Source organism: Apteryx rowi, unplaced genomic scaffold, assembly GCF_003343035.1.
Source record: "Apteryx rowi isolate R43461 unplaced genomic scaffold, aptRow1 scaffold_0, whole genome shotgun sequence".
Lineage (NCBI taxonomy): Eukaryota > Metazoa > Chordata > Aves > Apterygiformes > Apterygidae > Apteryx > Apteryx rowi.
The window spans coordinates 1,693,989-1,711,589 of record NW_020447195.1 but is presented as its reverse complement, the minus strand read 5'-3'; the positions used below and the strand labels follow the sequence as shown (position 1 = coordinate 1,711,589).

General features: G+C 38.1%; 2 protein-coding genes across 21 annotated transcripts in view; one reads left to right on the top strand and one right to left on the bottom strand.

Moving 5' to 3' along the window:
- The window catches only part of SULF2 (sulfatase 2), a 177,098-nt gene extending 162,255 nt beyond the window's left edge, over positions 1–14,843 (top strand). Inside the window, exons 14-23 of the mRNA XM_026086242.1 lie at positions 45–288; positions 2,196–2,292; positions 4,021–4,115; positions 6,327–6,386; positions 6,810–6,979; positions 7,546–7,688; positions 8,408–8,531; positions 9,874–9,904; positions 10,198–10,254; positions 11,401–14,843. Of these exons, the coding sequence (XP_025942027.1) occupies positions 45–288; positions 2,196–2,292; positions 4,021–4,115; positions 6,327–6,386; positions 6,810–6,979; positions 7,546–7,688; positions 8,408–8,531; positions 9,874–9,904; positions 10,198–10,254; positions 11,401–11,431 (1,052 nt within the window). The 3' untranslated portion in view covers positions 11,432–14,843. The remainder of the gene's footprint in view (positions 1–44; positions 289–2,195; positions 2,293–4,020; positions 4,116–6,326; positions 6,387–6,809; positions 6,980–7,545; positions 7,689–8,407; positions 8,532–9,873; positions 9,905–10,197; positions 10,255–11,400) is intronic.
- NCOA3 (nuclear receptor coactivator 3) overlaps positions 14,836–17,601 on the bottom strand; it is a 99,287-nt gene continuing 96,521 nt past the window's right edge. For all 20 annotated transcript variants that reach the window (XM_026071729.1, XM_026073359.1, XM_026069243.1 and 17 more), the window contains one exon: positions 14,836–17,312. In XM_026071729.1, the coding sequence (XP_025927514.1) occupies positions 17,301–17,312 (12 nt within the window). In that variant the 3' untranslated portion in view covers positions 14,836–17,300. The remainder of the gene's footprint in view (positions 17,313–17,601) is intronic.

Below are 17,601 nucleotides of genomic sequence, written 5' to 3'. Positions count from 1 at the left end.
TTCTCACTCACTCACTCACACTTTTCTCTGCCTTTTCCATGCAGAGTACAAAGCAAGCTATGTCCGGAATCGCTCTATCCGTTCTGTGTCTGTTGAGTTGGATGGAGAGGTTTACAACTTCGGGCTAGAGGATGGATACCAACCAGTCTTACCAAGGAACATCACCAAAAGACACAAGATGCAGAGGGATATTGCTCGTGAAGAGGAAGATAGAGACATGGGGGAATACAGTGGCACTGGTGGCATTGCGGAGTATACAGCCCCTAACCTAATAAAAGTGACTCACAGGTGAGTACACACGACATGTCTGTAAGCCTGTGCTGCTTGAATGGCTGCTTTACAAAAGTGGGTGTGTTACTTTTGATTAGCTTATCGTTTAGATCCCTCCATATGGGTCCCTTTTGGATACCTGGTCTAACTTCACTAAAATTCTTTTTTCATCTATACAACACTTTTAGGTTTTCTTTTAATTTTGTCATCACATGTAGTGGGGCATGAAGCTATTGAAGAACTACCGCAATGCTTTTATATGCCATCTACTCTTTGGAGACAGTAATCATCAGTCAGTGCTTATTTCCAATGAGGACAGGCAAAACTGTTTGCAGCAGTTGTGTAATCCTATCTAAAACCAGGAATGGCTCTACCCTTGGAAATCTCAGTGCGTCCTGCTCACCTAGCCTGTCTGAAGATCAAAGATGCTAAGTGGAGCGTGACCTAGTTTCATGTCATTTATTGTTCTGTATTTCAAAAACAAATTCAGTCCTAAGGGAAGAAGCAGCATCTCAGAGCTAGTAGCCAGTGCTAGGAAAGGAAATTCTATATCATGGATGAAGCTGGATGGACCAGGAGCATTGGGAAATCAAACATTTGTGAGGGAGATAAAGGAATTGTATGGGCTGTAAAGACACTCTAATAGCTAAAAAGTCTTTTTCTCAGCATGTGAGTCTAGGGGCAGATGATGTACCTGCAACTATATTTCATTAGTTTAGTCACCATTTCTGCTTGTGAATTATCAGGAAATCCACCAACCATTATTGATTATGTGCATTAAATTGTTTAACGACTAGCTCGTGTCAACATGCATCAGCCAGTCAGCTGCTGCTGAAACCTGTGGTTTCCGTTTAACTTCTGTTTCCAGGGTTAGAGACTCAGCAACATGAGGAAACGTAGCTAGGCTGACATGAGCAGAACTGTGCCTCCTTCCCCAGCTCTCTCGAATGTTCAGGACCCATAAACCACTATATGTGCTTTTCTCCTGGAGCAAGTTAAATATTGGGTGAATCCCGTATCCATACAGGGAACTGTCAGGAAGATTGTACATAATTCATGAGGAGTCCCCAGGAACACTCGTGGAAAAGATAGCAATGGGACAACATTCATGTGTGAGGTGGTTTACAGAAAATAAAGGAATAAATAAATATTCCTTATTTATTAAGGAATTAATTATTATATCTATATAGAAATAGAGAAAGAAATGTTGAAAAAACTCAGCTTTAATTTAAACAAGAACTCAAAAATAACTACATGGTATTTCTTGTCCCTTAATAAACTTCTCAGGTTAGCATTTAAGTCAATTTTTTGAAAGAATCTTAAAGCCTAGATTGCATTAGAAGTTAGTAAAACACAAGCACTTAATATTGTCTAAGGGTATTTAGCTTCTGAAGTCAGGGAGATGTTTCTGAAAAAATTTATCCCTTTTTCTAGAAAACTGCAAGGTTTCCTTTTTTTTTCTTTGTGGTATCCTAATACATCTTATAAAGAAGCACTTTCTGCTTGCTGCTACCCCCATATCACTTAATTATGCACAGGGAAATTGCTTCTGAGCACTGCTTTCAGTGCTTGCTAGTTAGTAGAGATTATTTATGTAGGCAGCCTAATGAATAAACAGGAACTCTGTGCAGAACAATTTACATATAGAAATGAAACAGTCAACAGGGTCTACTTTATAGGGATCTTCTCCCCTTAATTTTTCTCCTTCTGAAAAATTTCCATGGCAACTTGAAACCAAACGTCTTTCCTGGCTCATAGGATACTCTGTTAAGTCTCTTGAATGAACAATGTTGTTTTGAATTCTGCATGTCATTTCCAAGCTGGCTTCTCATTTGTCCTCGGGTGGTATTATTGAAACCAGCTGTTTGCATTGGTGGGACTTTTTCTGTGTACAGTGATAAATGCATTTGTTTTTCCATGGCCAGGTGCTATATCCTGGAGAATGATACAGTTCAGTGTGACACAGATCTGTACAGGTCCCTGCAAGCTTGGAAGGACCATAAGCTTCATATTGACCATGAGGTCAGTGATGTTATCAGTCATGCATTTGCAGTGTGTGTTTTTAGCATGGTTTTCTGCGGGCTGATAGGATCGTGCTGACTGTTTGTATGGGGGTCTGTCTGCCTCTCGGTATCTTTGTCCCCCACAGGAACCTTTTGAACTCACTGGCTGGTTTCAGAGTAGAGATTTCATAGATAATAAAGCTACTACAGGTTTGTGAAAACACGATGCTGAGTGGAGGGAGAACTGCAACTGGAAAAACAACTGAGGAATGACATAAACCTCATGAGATGAGCGAGAGAGACTTATAGGTGTCCCAATCCTGGGAAAAATTTCAACTGGATCTCACATCTTATTAACACTGCTTCCCARCATACCTCTTAAAAAAAAGCCTTTCAGTTATGAAACATAAATCTAAGGAAACGTGAGCTTCATTAGCTCCTGGAACTATTTATTTTGCTTGCTTCTTTATTTTTAACTTCTGTACTTGAGAATTGAATTGCTTTTCCTTAGGCTTATGGATATGAAGAACCTGGAGAGAACCTGTCCTGTGAAATCTGCCTGTAAAACTTTAGATAATATTGAAGAGTATAAGCTGAAACACTTTACATTTAATGGTGGAACAAATGCCAAAGCAGAGCACGAAGAAAGGACCTCCTCTTTTTCTCGTAGCAAATCACATGAATTCACAGCACAGTCGTATGTGAGAACTTATTGGCCTTTACGGTACGGATTGGCACATAACAAGGCAGATATTGAAAAACTTATTAGCTCTGCTAGCATTTAAGAAAAGGGAACTCAAACATCTTCAATATCACCATGCTGTTCCAGCTCTTTTATTCTTCAGAAGATGTAGGCTATATGGAGTGGCAAAGAAAATGAGAGCTCACTTCTGTCCTTTTGTGCTCCTGCGTTAGGGTCGTAGGGTTGGATTCTCTTTGTATTTTTCTTGAACTCTGTTCTCTGTCTATTTGTCAGTCGTGCGTGTCCGTTAGTTTTACAGTCACTGACATCTTACGGTAGCTTGGCAGTGACTTCTTTGTTCAGACTGGGTGTCTTCGTTTTTTTCTGCTGTATAAAGAACCAAGGTGGAAGCCTGGAATGTGCGTTTGAGTGCAGATGGGCTAGACTGACTATGAGCTAGACTGAACAAAAGCAGGTGTTTGACTTGCTGAAGTAGGGGTCAAAAATAAACAATGTGGGTGGCACAATTAAATTAATGGCTTATCCATATCCTGTATGGCCAGATGTTGCTAAAGACTGTCATGTAAAATGATGGAAACTTGCCACTTTTGAAGAGGGGACTTGAGCACCTTCTCCCTAGTCCCTTTTCAGGTTTGTAACAGGCCGAACTTTAAGGGCTTTGGTTTCCTTTGGGTAACCTCTCTCCCTTTGCAAATATCCTGAATTGTGCAAGAAGAAAAATCACCGTGGAACTGTAGCGTTTGTCTACCTAAAGCCGTATGTCCTCCCTGCCCTCTCCCCCAGCACCACATTCTGCTTTCACCTTGTGTAATCAAAGCAGGCAAACTCTGCCAAAAAAGGTTTTCTCCTGGCTGTAATTTCCTCTAGAGATTTCCTGTGTTTTGTCTTTGTGAAAACAGATCATGTGAAAATGCTTGCTAGTGGTGGGAGTCATGGAAGGTGGTGAAAAGGAAGCATTTGATAGCAGTGGAATGGACTGGAGAGGGTTAGAACAAGGCTAAATCATACTCCATTTTTTTAATGCATATCTTTACCTTTTTTTAGATTGAAACTTTGCAAAATAAAATAAAAAACCTGAGGGAGGTGAGAGGTCATCTAAAGAAGAAGAGACCTGAAGAATGTGACTGCCACAAGATAAGGTATTTCTTGTGTACTTCTGAGTAATTGTAATATGCAACTGTAGCTGATTTATATCTTCACAGATCAGAATCTGTTTAAGTATTAGTCTGCTTATATTCTGTCTCTGTTAGGCAGGAAAATAAGATGGGTATGTTTCATCTGCTAATGCTGCCTGGGAGAGCTGGACTGCTGTAGAGGTACAAGACACATTTTCTGGCCAGGCAACAGTTTAATTGCCTCTGTGTCAAGTGGTGATGGTGTAAGAGGTCTAACTAGCACCAAGGCTTTTAAGCCACTTTGCTAGTTAACGCTGTTGTACTGAAGCTGCTGCTATTAGATACCAGCAATTAATGTTTTAATCTGCAGGCTTTTTTCTTAAAACTTGCTGTCCACAAGGGCGAATTATCAGTGTGCTGCAGTATTACACGAAGCTCTTTTAATAGTAGTGTGTAAACTATGTGGACTAATAGAGTGATCGGGTAAGAGAATTTCTTCCCATCCCATTTTTTCAAGGCCAGAATGTATCGCCTCATAACATAGTCACAGAAATAAAATATTTAGCAGTTGTGCCAGGAGGGGAAAGCAGGTATTTATCAGTCAGTGCAGAGTAACTGTAATTCTGTAATCATCACTGACTTCAGTGCACCAGATCTTTTTTTCCTAATGCAGATGACTTGTGAATTTTAAATGCAATAGAGAATATCAAAATAGTGATTGTGTATCAAGGGTCTCTGTACAGTTGGTTTCTCATATAGTCAAATATTTGCAAAATGGCTGTAAAATGGGCCTGTAGATTGTATGGAAAGAAGGCTCAAACACACCCGAAACCTTCTGGGGCAAGCAAGCTCTTGCTCAACAAATAAGCACATCAGAAAATCTTTCAAAATCAAACATTAACACAAATAGAATTTGCCTCAGAGAAAGTTGCTCAGAAATAACAATTTCAAAGAGCCAGGAGCGGCTGTGATCATAGAGCCATTCCTGAGGCTGCTGTGAGCCAGATGGCACCGGGAGCACAGCAGCCACAGCAACAGTAGTTGTACATGTATCGCAAAAAAAGATGGCATGAAACAATGTACTTGAAGGCACAAGACATATCTTGAGCTAAAGCAGCTTTACTCACCGGCCTCTGTGAGAGCGTGTGGCTGGTACTTCTCTGTCTCGCTGTATAACGGAATGCGTTTTTGAGCATTCCACTGAACACAGTATTTAGGATTAGTTAATGAAATACCCAGTCTCTGTGGAAGATAAAAATTGACTGAATTTAAGTTCTTTAATAATCTTATTTTGTTAATTTGGTTTAGGGATTTAATTTATTACAGCTCTTCATAATTTGAAATATATTTGTTTATTGGTTTTGAAGAGACTTTTAGGCCGACATCTAACTGAATTCTGATGTGCTCTTTAGAAGATAACATTTATTGAACTTAATTTATCTTTGCTTATTTGTGTGGCTAATAAGTATAGTGAACATTATCAGTCAGCAAAATATTGCCATTGACTAGGCCTCTTTTGATTTTTGCTTTAACTTTGCAAATTATACAGAAAGGCATCTCTGCAAAATCTTGAATAGCATTAACTTTTGTAATGGGAGCAAAAGTGTTTCTGGAGACAGATCTAAAACAGTTCACCCACCTAGCTAGAACATAGTATGTATTCGCATACATCCTATATATCTCAGAATGTATTATACACGACTACTGCTGGGACAGGTCCATGCATCTTGTTTCAGTTTTCCTGAAACTTCCAGCTAGTAACAATGGAGAGAAAAAAAACTACGCAGTATAATGGATAGTTTAAATTACTTCATTCTTTCATTTAGAAGGAAAACAGCAGGATAAGCTTGTCATCTTGTTATCTGAACAAATTAGTGAATATTCAGTGGAAGGTATTATGTAATACATTTATAAATCTATTGATTTTATCTGCCCAGTGTAGGGAAACAAGAGCTAACGATAACTAAAATAGAGAATTGTAGCTGAAACCGTCTTTGGATGCATATTGTAATACAGTATTAGACCAGCAGAGGACACTATGCACACACGAGCTGAAGAGGCAGGAGGCACACAAGGCTCAGAAGCGCATGACCTTGCACACCCTGAATGAGTAAATCAAAGGAAGAAGTGACACTGGATTAAATCTGCTTCAAATCCAGAGCGAAAGTGTGGTATGAACAGGAGCAATTGTCTTTCTGCTGTTCATCAACAATGCTTTCTTTTTTTTCCCCCCAGTTACCATTCAAAACACAAAAGCAAACTGAGGCACAGAGGATCTCATCTGCATCCTTTCAAGTAAGTGAAGGCACGCTCCCTTGAAAGAGGAGATGCAAAGATGTAAACATTTGGTCCATGCACACAAGTTACGACCTAAGCAAAGGCAGTAATAGCTCATTCATCCTGTACTAAAAAGAAACCAGGCACCTGGGAAAGGAACCAAGCTCTTATAAGCAAAGCTTGTAAATTGTGAAAGTCAAGTTGCTAGTTTGGGAAAGGTTACATCAGAGACTTCAGACAAACCCCTTTGGCTTCATTTCCTTTCAGTACCATGGAATTGCAAAGAGTCATCTCCAGAGCCATCTGGAAAAGAGGCCATTTATTTAAAAAACACCAATTATTTCTTTCCCTAAAAGCAGCTTATTTGATTAGCTGCTTATTTCTTTTAGGTATGTACAAGTATAACAGAGTCTGCATGACCCTAATGTTTCATGTGTGCAGGAAAGCGCTCCAGGAGAAGGACAGGCTGTGGCTGCTTAGAGAACAGAGGCGGAAGAAGAAACTGCGCAAACTGCTTAAGAGAATAAAAAACAACGACACGTGCAGCATGCCTGGTCTGACCTGCTTCACCCACGACAACCAGCACTGGCAAACTGCCCCCCTGTGGACACGTAAGGATACTCTAAACTAAGTAATAGGTGGGTGCAAGGTACTGGCTGAGCTGGCCTAGGATTCTGGGTTACTAGCAGTAACGTTATCACTAGGTATGTAGCCAAAGCCACACAATCTTCCTCATGCTAAATAATCCGTGTTTCAGTGTTGGCATTATGGTTTCACCCTACGAAAGGCAGGGGAGTTAAAGAAAACCAGACTGCACATAAAAGCCAGCAGATGTTAGACAGCAGTCCCAACTGTGGCACAACACGTGCTTTTCTGTCTCCCCACACTATAGTGGTTATAATAGAGCCTCCTACTATGTGTCTTATCTCACCTACAGCTGGAGGGTTCCCACATGGAATAAAGAGGGAAAAGCGACTAGCCCAGCCTGTATATAGTTAGCTGTGTCCTGAGGCTGGGGTAGGCATAGAAGAGGAGAAGCTAGTGCCAGAAGGCAGTCTCCGCCGAGAGCTCAGGGATAAGACAGTAATTGTCTGTGGATAAAGCGATATACTTTACAGTGCCTAACAACAGCAACATACATCTTACGTCTTTACGACACCTGAACTTTAATTTGCAGTGGGCCCTTTCTGTGCCTGTACCAGTGCCAACAACAACACATACTGGTGTTTGAGGACAATCAACGAGACCCACAACTTCCTGTTTTGTGAATTTGCTACTGGGTTTTTGGAGTATTTTGATCTCAATACCGATCCATACCAGGTACTTGATCATAAAACAGCTCTGGAAATATCAAAACATTAACAATCTAACATGTTTCTGCAATAAGAATTTATTTCGAGTTGCTGAATATGCATTTGCTAGAAGTTTTTGTAGCACAAACAAAAAACTATATATTGACTTAATGGGGATGCACAGATTGATCCCAGTTCAAGAAAGATAAGTCTCTCAAAAAACAATTAAAAAAGAATGAAAAAAAAAAAAGAGCAGACCAGAACCAGACATTTTAAATGTTGCAGGACTCTTGCGTTCTTCTGTCTGTAGTGGCTGTCACTGACGGTACTGTTCAACTACAGTCACAACCTGAGCGAGCACCATGTAATTCCCCAAACCTTTGTCACAGACGTATAAACCTAGCAGTCTGCACCCGGGCAGCTTACCTTGCTTTGAAAACATTTTTTCTGTGTTGCCTATTTCTGACTTTGGAGAAGACTGATAAAACCTTGAGGGTCCTGGCTGCCCACTGAGATGAGTCCTAAGATTACAAACTATAGTCTATAAGTAGCACAGCACATCAGTGTTGTTTATTGATGATGTATTAAAACAGAGCAGTAGTGGTGCAAGCTGTAGATGAGTCATAAATCATTTAACATGTTTTGCCTTCTTTCCTGTTGGAAAAAAAAATATGTATTCCATATGTGGACGTTACTAAACCACGTAACAATCTCTGTTCGCTAACAAGAACTGCTATTTATTGCCAGCTAATTAATGCAGTGAATACGCTAGATAGAGACGTTCTCAATCAACTGCACATCCAGCTCATGGAACTGAGAAGCTGCAAAGGATATAAACAATGCAACCCAAGAACTAGGAACATGGATCTGGGTAAGTGCCTTCCCACTATGCTCAAAAACTCCCTCAAAAGAAATGGGTCTCTTGCTTGCCCAGAGGAAATTTTTATCAGTTCTTTAGCAATGTCCTGTTGAGGCTGATGGCTGCTTGTTCAGCTTTTTGGTTTTGTTCAGTGTGTTAAGTATCAGTTTCTGGAAACATAACTAAGTAGTATATTGAAGTGTAATGCGAGGGTGTGGTGGGGCAGGGGGATATGAGGGAGGAACAAAACTGATTAAAGGGTGAAAGAATACAGTAACACAAAATACAGTTCGTAGACTCATGGCATAATTCAAGCTAGCAGGCACCTCTGGAGAGCATCTTGTCCAACCCCCTGCTCAAAGCAGGGTCGGCTATGAGAGTCAGGCCAGGTTGCTCAGGTCTTTATCCAGTGGGGTCTTGAAAACCTCCAAGCATGGAGACTGCGTAACCTCTCTGGGCAATAAGTTTATCATCAGTTTAGTTTTAGCATTCACATTCCAACTGAAGGCATAATTTTTAGAAACATTTATTTTAGAGACAGTGCAGTCCATGCAGCCTTGTGGTGAACTGGCTTAAAAATAACTTTAACTACAAAAAGGAGGTTATTTTTTAAGCTGATCATTTTTCCTCAATCTGTTTTAATGCGAGGTCACTGTAACGTAACAGCACATCTGAGGAGGAGGCAGGCTACGTTATGCTGCTAAAAGATGTGCTCTCGTAACGATGGCTTTAAATTCCAAGCAGCAAATGGGTCTTTATTCTTGGTCTAGATTAGCTTTGTCATTTTCTATCCCATAAATTATCTCTTGGTCTACTCAGTGAATCCTGGTTGTATTTGTGATCTTTTTATGTTTAAGACAGCAAACAGAAAGCTACAACTTCCTTTGGAACCGAGATCTATGTCATCTTAATTGTGCTAAGGGGAGATAAGAAACACAATTTTAGAAGACACAGCCCTTAGAGCTTGAAGCCCCCTAATCCCAGAATAAAGTGCTGTTATCTACCTCAGTCCCCCAAAGCCCAAAATATTATTTTAGGCCTTATCCAGTACATGCACCATAGAGATGTGCATTTTGAAATCCACTAGTTTTTGCATTTACGTTCACCACTGAAGATCATTTCCAGGAAAGTTTAAAAGACACCTATCCCAAATTACAACCTATTTTACCTAGATAAGGAATTAAGTACAAAAATAACAGTTCTAGTGAACACATATGCAAGCATTTATCATGACAATACAAGTTATCTGTTTATATTTTAAAGTAAGTCTTACTTTTTAAAAATTGTACCTTACCTGATACCTTATTCTATTGCAGGCAATGCTTAGTAACATTGTTAATTTTTCCTTACCTAGGGCTTAAAGATGGAAGCTACGAGCAATACAGGTATATTTAAAAAAAGAAAAATGTTATTTTTTAGTACCACCTTCATGCTTAGGAGTTATGTGGGGTTGGGAACCAAGTGGACAGAAACTGCCTGGAACTGCATTTGCAAGAACTTTGCATCCTGATTACTTTGGAACACTCTAGCTATTCCTATTTCAATGTTACAGCACGTTTTAATCTTTTTCGTCAAAATTAAGGCTAAACTCCTCTCCTTTCCCATCTTTCAGACTGTAGTGCTGGTGGTTTTCTTGGTGATGGTTAACTTTTTTCTCCTTTTGCTGCTTGAAAATTAGGCAGTTTCAGCGTCGAAAGTGGCCAGATGTGAAGAGACCATCATCTTCCAAGTCGCTGTGAGTTGGGAGCAGTTCATGAAAAGCATTAGCTTTTACTTACCTTTTTTTCCCTAACGTTTCTTTTTTGCATGCAGCACCTTTTTAACATGATCACCTATTCTCATGGAATGGTTAAGTGGGAAGTCCTCTAAATTTTCAAGAAATAAGATACTGCCATCATTATAGACTACTACTGCTGTACAAAACCTCTTAGTACATACCTTCTGGGATTCTGGGAGCATTAAGGTCAGGGCAGCCTCACACTGAAGCAAAGGTGACCTCTCACTAGAAACAACTGACTATGCTTAACTGCCATTAAAAAATAGAAACTGCCTTTAAAAATTAGACGCAATTATGTTGGTGTTGTCTAAATTTAAACTTGCAGAATCTCTCTAGCTGTCACACCAGCCAGAAGTAACAAAACTGTGGTTAGAAGTGTCATTTTCTCAGAGCAGAGAGCAGCATGTGTTTCCTTGTTACTTATCCCACCATAGCCTCCTATGTTGTGAGCAAAGAAGGCAAGCTAGAACATAAAGGAGACTTCTTTGTACATAGACAGATCTGTACATTTGGGGTGATTCTGACATTATACTACAATCCAGATTTGCTTATTGCTTATTTTACTGCCCTTTAAAACTTGGAAGATATTCTTAATTAGTGTAGTACTGTCAATTCTCAACTTGCCAGAACCCAAAGGTGAGATACAAATTTAAAGATATCGTGACACTTAAAACAGTATGGGTTCTTGGGCTGCCTTTGACTTGCCAACTACCCTCTGTTTCTGAATCGCCTCTTTTTAAGAGAGTTGAGACACTCTCAAATTCTGTAGTGAAAAAATATGTACAAGTACCTTCATGGGTACAGTCTGGCATTCTCCAAGAGCTCCTCCAAGAGGAGTTGCTCATTTAGTTGTAAGATTTTTTATTTCTAGTTGAAGCGATACCTTCAGAACTCAGATGGAGCTACAATTAATGAGATAGATAGATACAAATTTTGTACAGGTTAAAGTTTCAAACGTAGTTGATTATGATACACATGCTATATTTTTGAAACATTGTGGAGCATCTGTAATTGTTTTTTTCCTGCATGGAACTATTAGAAGTATATGTTCAACTACTTCCTATTAGCATGTTATACACTAAGTCATATTTGTTTTATTTAAAGAGGACAACTGTGGGAAGGATGGGAGGGCTAATCTCCCCCAACTGCTGGACCTCAGTGAAGATATGAACTGGCCAGAACTTGAATCCATGTACAGACTAAATGAAAACGTGTATGATTTCAGAAAGAATTATAATGTTAGCCTGGAGGACTGGATGAACTTTTGAAGCTCAAATAGATAGAATGTTTGCACTGTTCAGTGAATTAAATAGATACAGTGAAATTTTGGGAACTGCTGTCAGGAATACAGGTCTCTGAAATCCACTATTGTACCTGCTTTTTGCTTTGGATTATACCTCACCTGCTTCACAAGGCATTTCACAAGAAGTCACCACTAACACTGTTCCAGGAGTTGACATAACGGGAAATGCAGCTGCATCCCAAAGAGGATCGCCATCCCAGTGGGCAAAGCAGACAACGACATTTCCGTGGGAGGAGACTTAAGACGCTTTTCGGTTCAGCTATATCTTCAAATGTCATGAGAAAAACATCAAAGCCAAGTACAACTGTAAAGCAAGATTTAGAAAACATGGACACTTCTGCTTCTAACTGGGGTGTTGGTAATGGTGGAAAAGAACTATTAAGAGATTCAGGAATTCAAGTGAGCAGCACTGAATAGTTTCAACATTGTGATATTTCTCAAATTTCCTCTGAGGATATGTTGTAGTTCAATGTCTACTTGTCCGTCCTATTGACACCTCTAGGAACTCTAGAGAAAATCTTGACTAACAGGAAGCCAGATTTCGGGGAGGGGGATTATGTACATATTGATCGATATACTGTTTGAAAATAAACTCCTTCAGGTTGTGAAGAATTTTGTTAATAAAAAGTGTGGAATGTCCACATACCATTTCTCAAAATGTTACTTAATGTCACATAGTACATTTCAGAATTCATCCATTTTTAAAAGTACTGAAATTTTCAGTAAATGTACGTCTTAAATTTTAATGAAATCAGATTTGTATTAAGTCTTTTTATGTGGTAATATTATATTGTATGTTCAAAACCAAAACAATTCCTTTGAGAAAGCAACATTTGCTTAGTAGTGTAACTTTTATCTTTATTTTTAAAAGAGGCAGCTCCAACAAGTTCAATACTCTTGTGGCCAATAAAATATAATAGTATAGTTCAGTCTACAGAAAAGTAGATCTTCTGAATAAGAGTTATTGTAGGTAAAGACTGAAAAACACCGTTCTACTAAAGCAGCACAGCATGCAGAGTCTATTTGAGTATTTCCCCTAAAGAGAAGGTTATTAAACACATTGTAGTACAGGCACTAACGGTGAGATCTCTGTATTTATAAATTTTTTCCGTGTTACTAGGCCACCTGTGAGGAGGCCCACGCCAGAGGGAGCTCACAGGACACTCTGTCAAGTTACTATTTTTCCTTGCAGTAGCCTGCGACTTTAGTAGCAATCTTCTCTACTGTGGCTTGGGAGATGTACCTGCATTTTACGAAGTATTTAAAATAGAAGACTCGACCAACCGTGGCCTTTACTCTTAACACTAAGAGGTACATTTTGTCAAAACATAAACTTAACTTACACTTCTAGAAACACAGAGTAAAAAATACAGCAAGGAAATGATTTTGATACCCCCTTCTGCTTTTGCACATTAGGAAACTCAAGTGGAATTACTCAACTGGGGATAGAGATCTCTGGTTCCACGTACCCATACACAAAAAATACACCTGAATGTACAAACCAAGCAAAAAACCCTCTCAAAAGGTGGCACGGGGGTCTTTTATTGTATGTGTTATAGTAAAACTAGGCTTGAGCTTGTATTTGTATCACACATAAATGAGTCAAATATACTTTCCAAAATTTTCTTGACAGTTTTTTTTTTTTTAATCACAGAAATAATATCTGACTGTGTTTCCTAATCTAACCATAGCTTCTGTTTATAACCTGTTACAGATTTAATGGTTCCTCAGCAAAGAAACATCTGCTAGATGATGAAAGCCTGGATCAATACAAAGTAAAACAAACAAACAAAAAAAAAGTTTTCATATAGAAAACATTTTTAGAAACACATTTTTACTGCTTGCCAGAGAAAAGTATTCGCTGTCTACCATTACCAATCATCAGTATGCAGACAGAATACCAGATAGATTTAAAAAAAAAATTTTTTTTTTTTTGACTTACCTTTCTCTGTGTTCAGTCTAAAATTTTTGCCAGGGGAGGGTGTGAATAGCAGAATCCTGCATGGCCCCTGTTACTGCTCCTGTTGCCTATCAGTCAGAAGCACGACGAGTTACTGTGCCCCTTTATACACAGGCAAAATATTGAGCTGCTGGGCTATGTTATACAAGAAGAAACTTATTTTATGAAAGGTAGGTTGTTGCCAAGTTAGATGGAAAAGCTACCACTCTGCCTTCCCGCTCTGCATAAGAGTGCTGTTTAAGGCTGAAAAAGACATTAATCCCATTCAGTGTACACACAGCGTTAGTTGTTAAATGTCTCACAGGTGGAAGGTCCAAGTCATTACGCTCTCAGCTTTTACAGCCAACTAGGAAAAAAAAATCATTTGCTATACATAGCTTTGCTCAGTCACAGCTACAGCATTTTTGTAATAGTACAGGATTGTCTCTGACCTTTCCAGATAGTTATCAGCCTTAAAATACTAGACAGCTATTACACTCTGTCACCAAGTGCTGATTTTAAATAGAAACCTTTATTTACATTATTATTAACATCCAAACACAAAAATCAGAAGAGCAGTAATACCTTACAACCAGCTCTTAGAAATCAGTCCCCATGGTTTTCTGTTTTGTAAAATAAAGATACAGATATTCCAAGCAAAACTTAATGTAAACTACACTTAAATGCAATTCTCAATACTGTATGCCTTCTCCTGAGATTTTTTTTTAAATATTGCTCTCAGAATTACATGGTTTCATACTTGCTGTAGCATTCGATCACCTGGTAGTCTGCACGTAAATTCTAAAATAAAATGTGCGCTAACTGGTAAAACATTCAAATAGTTTTGTCTTATAACTGAAAAATGGTCCTGATTTCCTAACTTTAAAAGCATAACTTTAGGACAAGATTGGATAAAAATACTATATGTGAATTTTATAAAAACATGGTTTCTGCGATCAAAAGAATAACAAAGACGTAGCAAAACTATGTTCAGTGTGCAACTGTGATCAGAGGTGGTTGTACTAGCTAACTGGTCTCTTACTGCTGAGAAAGGTTACACAGGCGCTTTTTTCTTTCTTTTTTTTCCCCCTTTTTTTTTTTTAAGAAACATTCAGAAAACTCTGTTGCTGTAGAATCAAAACAGAGTTGGTGGAGATACTAAATGCCAACAGATTTCAAGGAAAGTTTTATTTACTGCAGTAGATAGATAAACTTTTCAAACTAGATGTAATATTTAGGATCAGTGTTGCCAAGAAAGATTTCATCAATGCACTTTAAAAAGGCCTTCCCCCCCGCCCCCCCTTAATCAAGTTTAAACTAAAATTCTTTGGATTCAGCAAAAAAGTAGGTACTGGAAAGCTCCGACATTCTAAATACAGGTGAGAAAGTGATGATCCTTTATGGCATCAGTCAGTTATAGAGGTGTATAAATAGAATCCCTCATTGAAAAATAGTTTAAAGGGCACAACGTATAAAGTAGCATATAGTCTACGAGCTCACCTAATGAAAGCAATCAGGGTTTGTAGCTTCCATCAATATAATGAACAACTACAAACTATAAAGATTGTTCCACTCTGATTTAATGTAAAAAAACAAGGGATTGTTGCCTTTCAACTTAAGTGGGCAGCACTTACTCAACCAATAGGTGTGTTCTAAGACATAAGAAAGGAGATAAAGTTCCTTAGGCTTTTAAAGTTTAGCATTAAAAAGCACACATGAATTGGACTGAAGGTTTCAAGTAAATGCTATCACCTAATTTATACACTCAGTACTAATTGCAAAGATAGGGTTGCATAAAGTAGACTGAGACTGAATCTACATTCCCTTTGGAAGGCAACTGGCTGGATGCTAAGGATGACGTTTGTAAGACTTTTTCTAGTGAAAATTATTTCTATTAAAATGGAAGATCATTGAATATTCTGAAAAATAAAACCACCTCATGCTTACAGTACCAGAAAAAGCAATCAAGAACAGAGGTTTTTTTCTTTACTCACTTGGGAGAAGTCAGCTTTCCATTACACAGTGAACAAGAGAACTAGAGCACCACACACCGTCAACATTTCTGGGTCACCCCTTAGGGAAGTTTCAAGGTTTAACTCGCTGCAACTGCCTGAAACTGGAAAAACTGCCATAGGATCTTCATTTTAGGGAACCAAAACAGAGAAATAAAACATCTATCAGCAAGCAGTATGAATAATTTTGTAACCAAATGTAAATACTGATACGAGAGAAACCTGCTTAGGAAATACATTCATTACTATTAGAACAATCCAATGAGGTGCAGACATTTGGTTAAACTGTGACTCGATAACCTACAAGATTTCTGGATGTCATGTAACAACAAATATTTTGCAACAGACAAACTTCTTCTGAAGAACATTTAGAGTTCATTAACATTGACCAAAAAAGACATAATCCAAATTCATCAACTGAAAAGGCAATGTATAAGCTATGACCATCAGGACAAGTCATAACATTTTACAATGCAGAGCCTTTTTGTGAAATTGCCTTATGTAAAAAGAAATGTAACAAAGTGCTCACAGGTGGAGAAAGCATTTAACAACTGGTCTTTTATAAAAAGCTATATGTTAAAGATGTAAAAATAAATGACGTGTCAAAGACCAAAGGAGAGAAAGACGTGGGCCAAAGTCACCCAGCTTCAAAGACATTAAATTTAATTAAACAAAAAAAAGTTTTCTATTTGGACCTCAACTACACTTAGTTTACAGAAATCAACTTTGTTAAATATTTAGCTTCACAAACTCTGCAAAAATGAGTTAGTGATCTACAAAAGTCATATATATAATACAATATCTTAAAGATCATATTTACAAAATTTATTCACAAAAAGACTGCAAAATTCTGATTCAGACAGCAGTGCCTGGCCTTGAGTTTTCTGAAGTTTATTTTAAAAAAGATGAAAGATTATTGCTCTAATTTCCAAACACAGAAAACATTACATTATGCAGTCTTTTCAAATAATTCTAAAGAGATTGTATTTGAGAAGGAACATGAGTACACCCTACCTTCATATTAAGTCCTTATCAAAGATATTGCATTAATCCATTATATAATCTTTTATAAAGTGCACTCAGCTGCACATCAATATGTAAATATTAGTCACAATTGTGTTTAAATAATTTAAATTTATTATCCTCTCTTTTTTACCCCTTGACATCAATGGACAGGATTCTGGAATAGTATGTGCCAATTCATTTTGCACTGCTACTTTGCTTGGGAAATCCTGACTCTTGGGGGTAAGAGATTAAAAGCAGCATTTATATTTAGGAATTCATATAAAAGAGTCAAGGCTAGGAACTACATTCTCTGTCAGATATTCTTACTAGAGAAATCAGAAAATTCTTATCACCATGACTTCTCCAGGCACTTTTGTCTGCCTGTAGTTAAAGGGCTTTGGATAGCTACAGCAAATAGACATGGTATACAAGGAGTCTACCCATCGTATTTACTAAAATGCTATTGCCAAATTCACATTTCTAGAGGCAGAGCGCCAAAAATATTTATGACCTTTTTTTGTACAACATAATACACAGTAATACAGACTGCTTCTATGAAAAAAGTTTTTTTGATTTTTTTTTCTTCTGAATGAAGTAACTTAGGACATCATGGTGATTAGCTGGAAAAATCAYTTATTTCCATAAGGCCAGTACTAGTTGCCATGAAGAATGCGCAGCTTTCCTTTGTAACACTAGTGCACCATTAACAGAGCGCATTCTTGTTTGGAGATCATGGGTTTAGGTGTCAGCAGTATTTCTGTTAAAGAAAAGAAGAAAGCATCATCAGAGAAAATAAAAACCTTTGCTGAAAAACTGTCCAACGTTGCTTTCTGAAGAGGAAAGTACTGTCAAGTCAAGTTCTAAGCAGAAAAATAGAAGTTTAGTGCTCCTTCTTGAAGATGAATTTATAGAAAATAAATGCTATCCCAGAGCTGCTTAAAGGTGGTATTTGGTTATCTTCACAGTATGATGTGTGCTTTTGGAAAATCTGACATTTCACCTTCCTTTAGTCCTCTTTATAAGACTTGTGTAATGCTTGCTTTTGC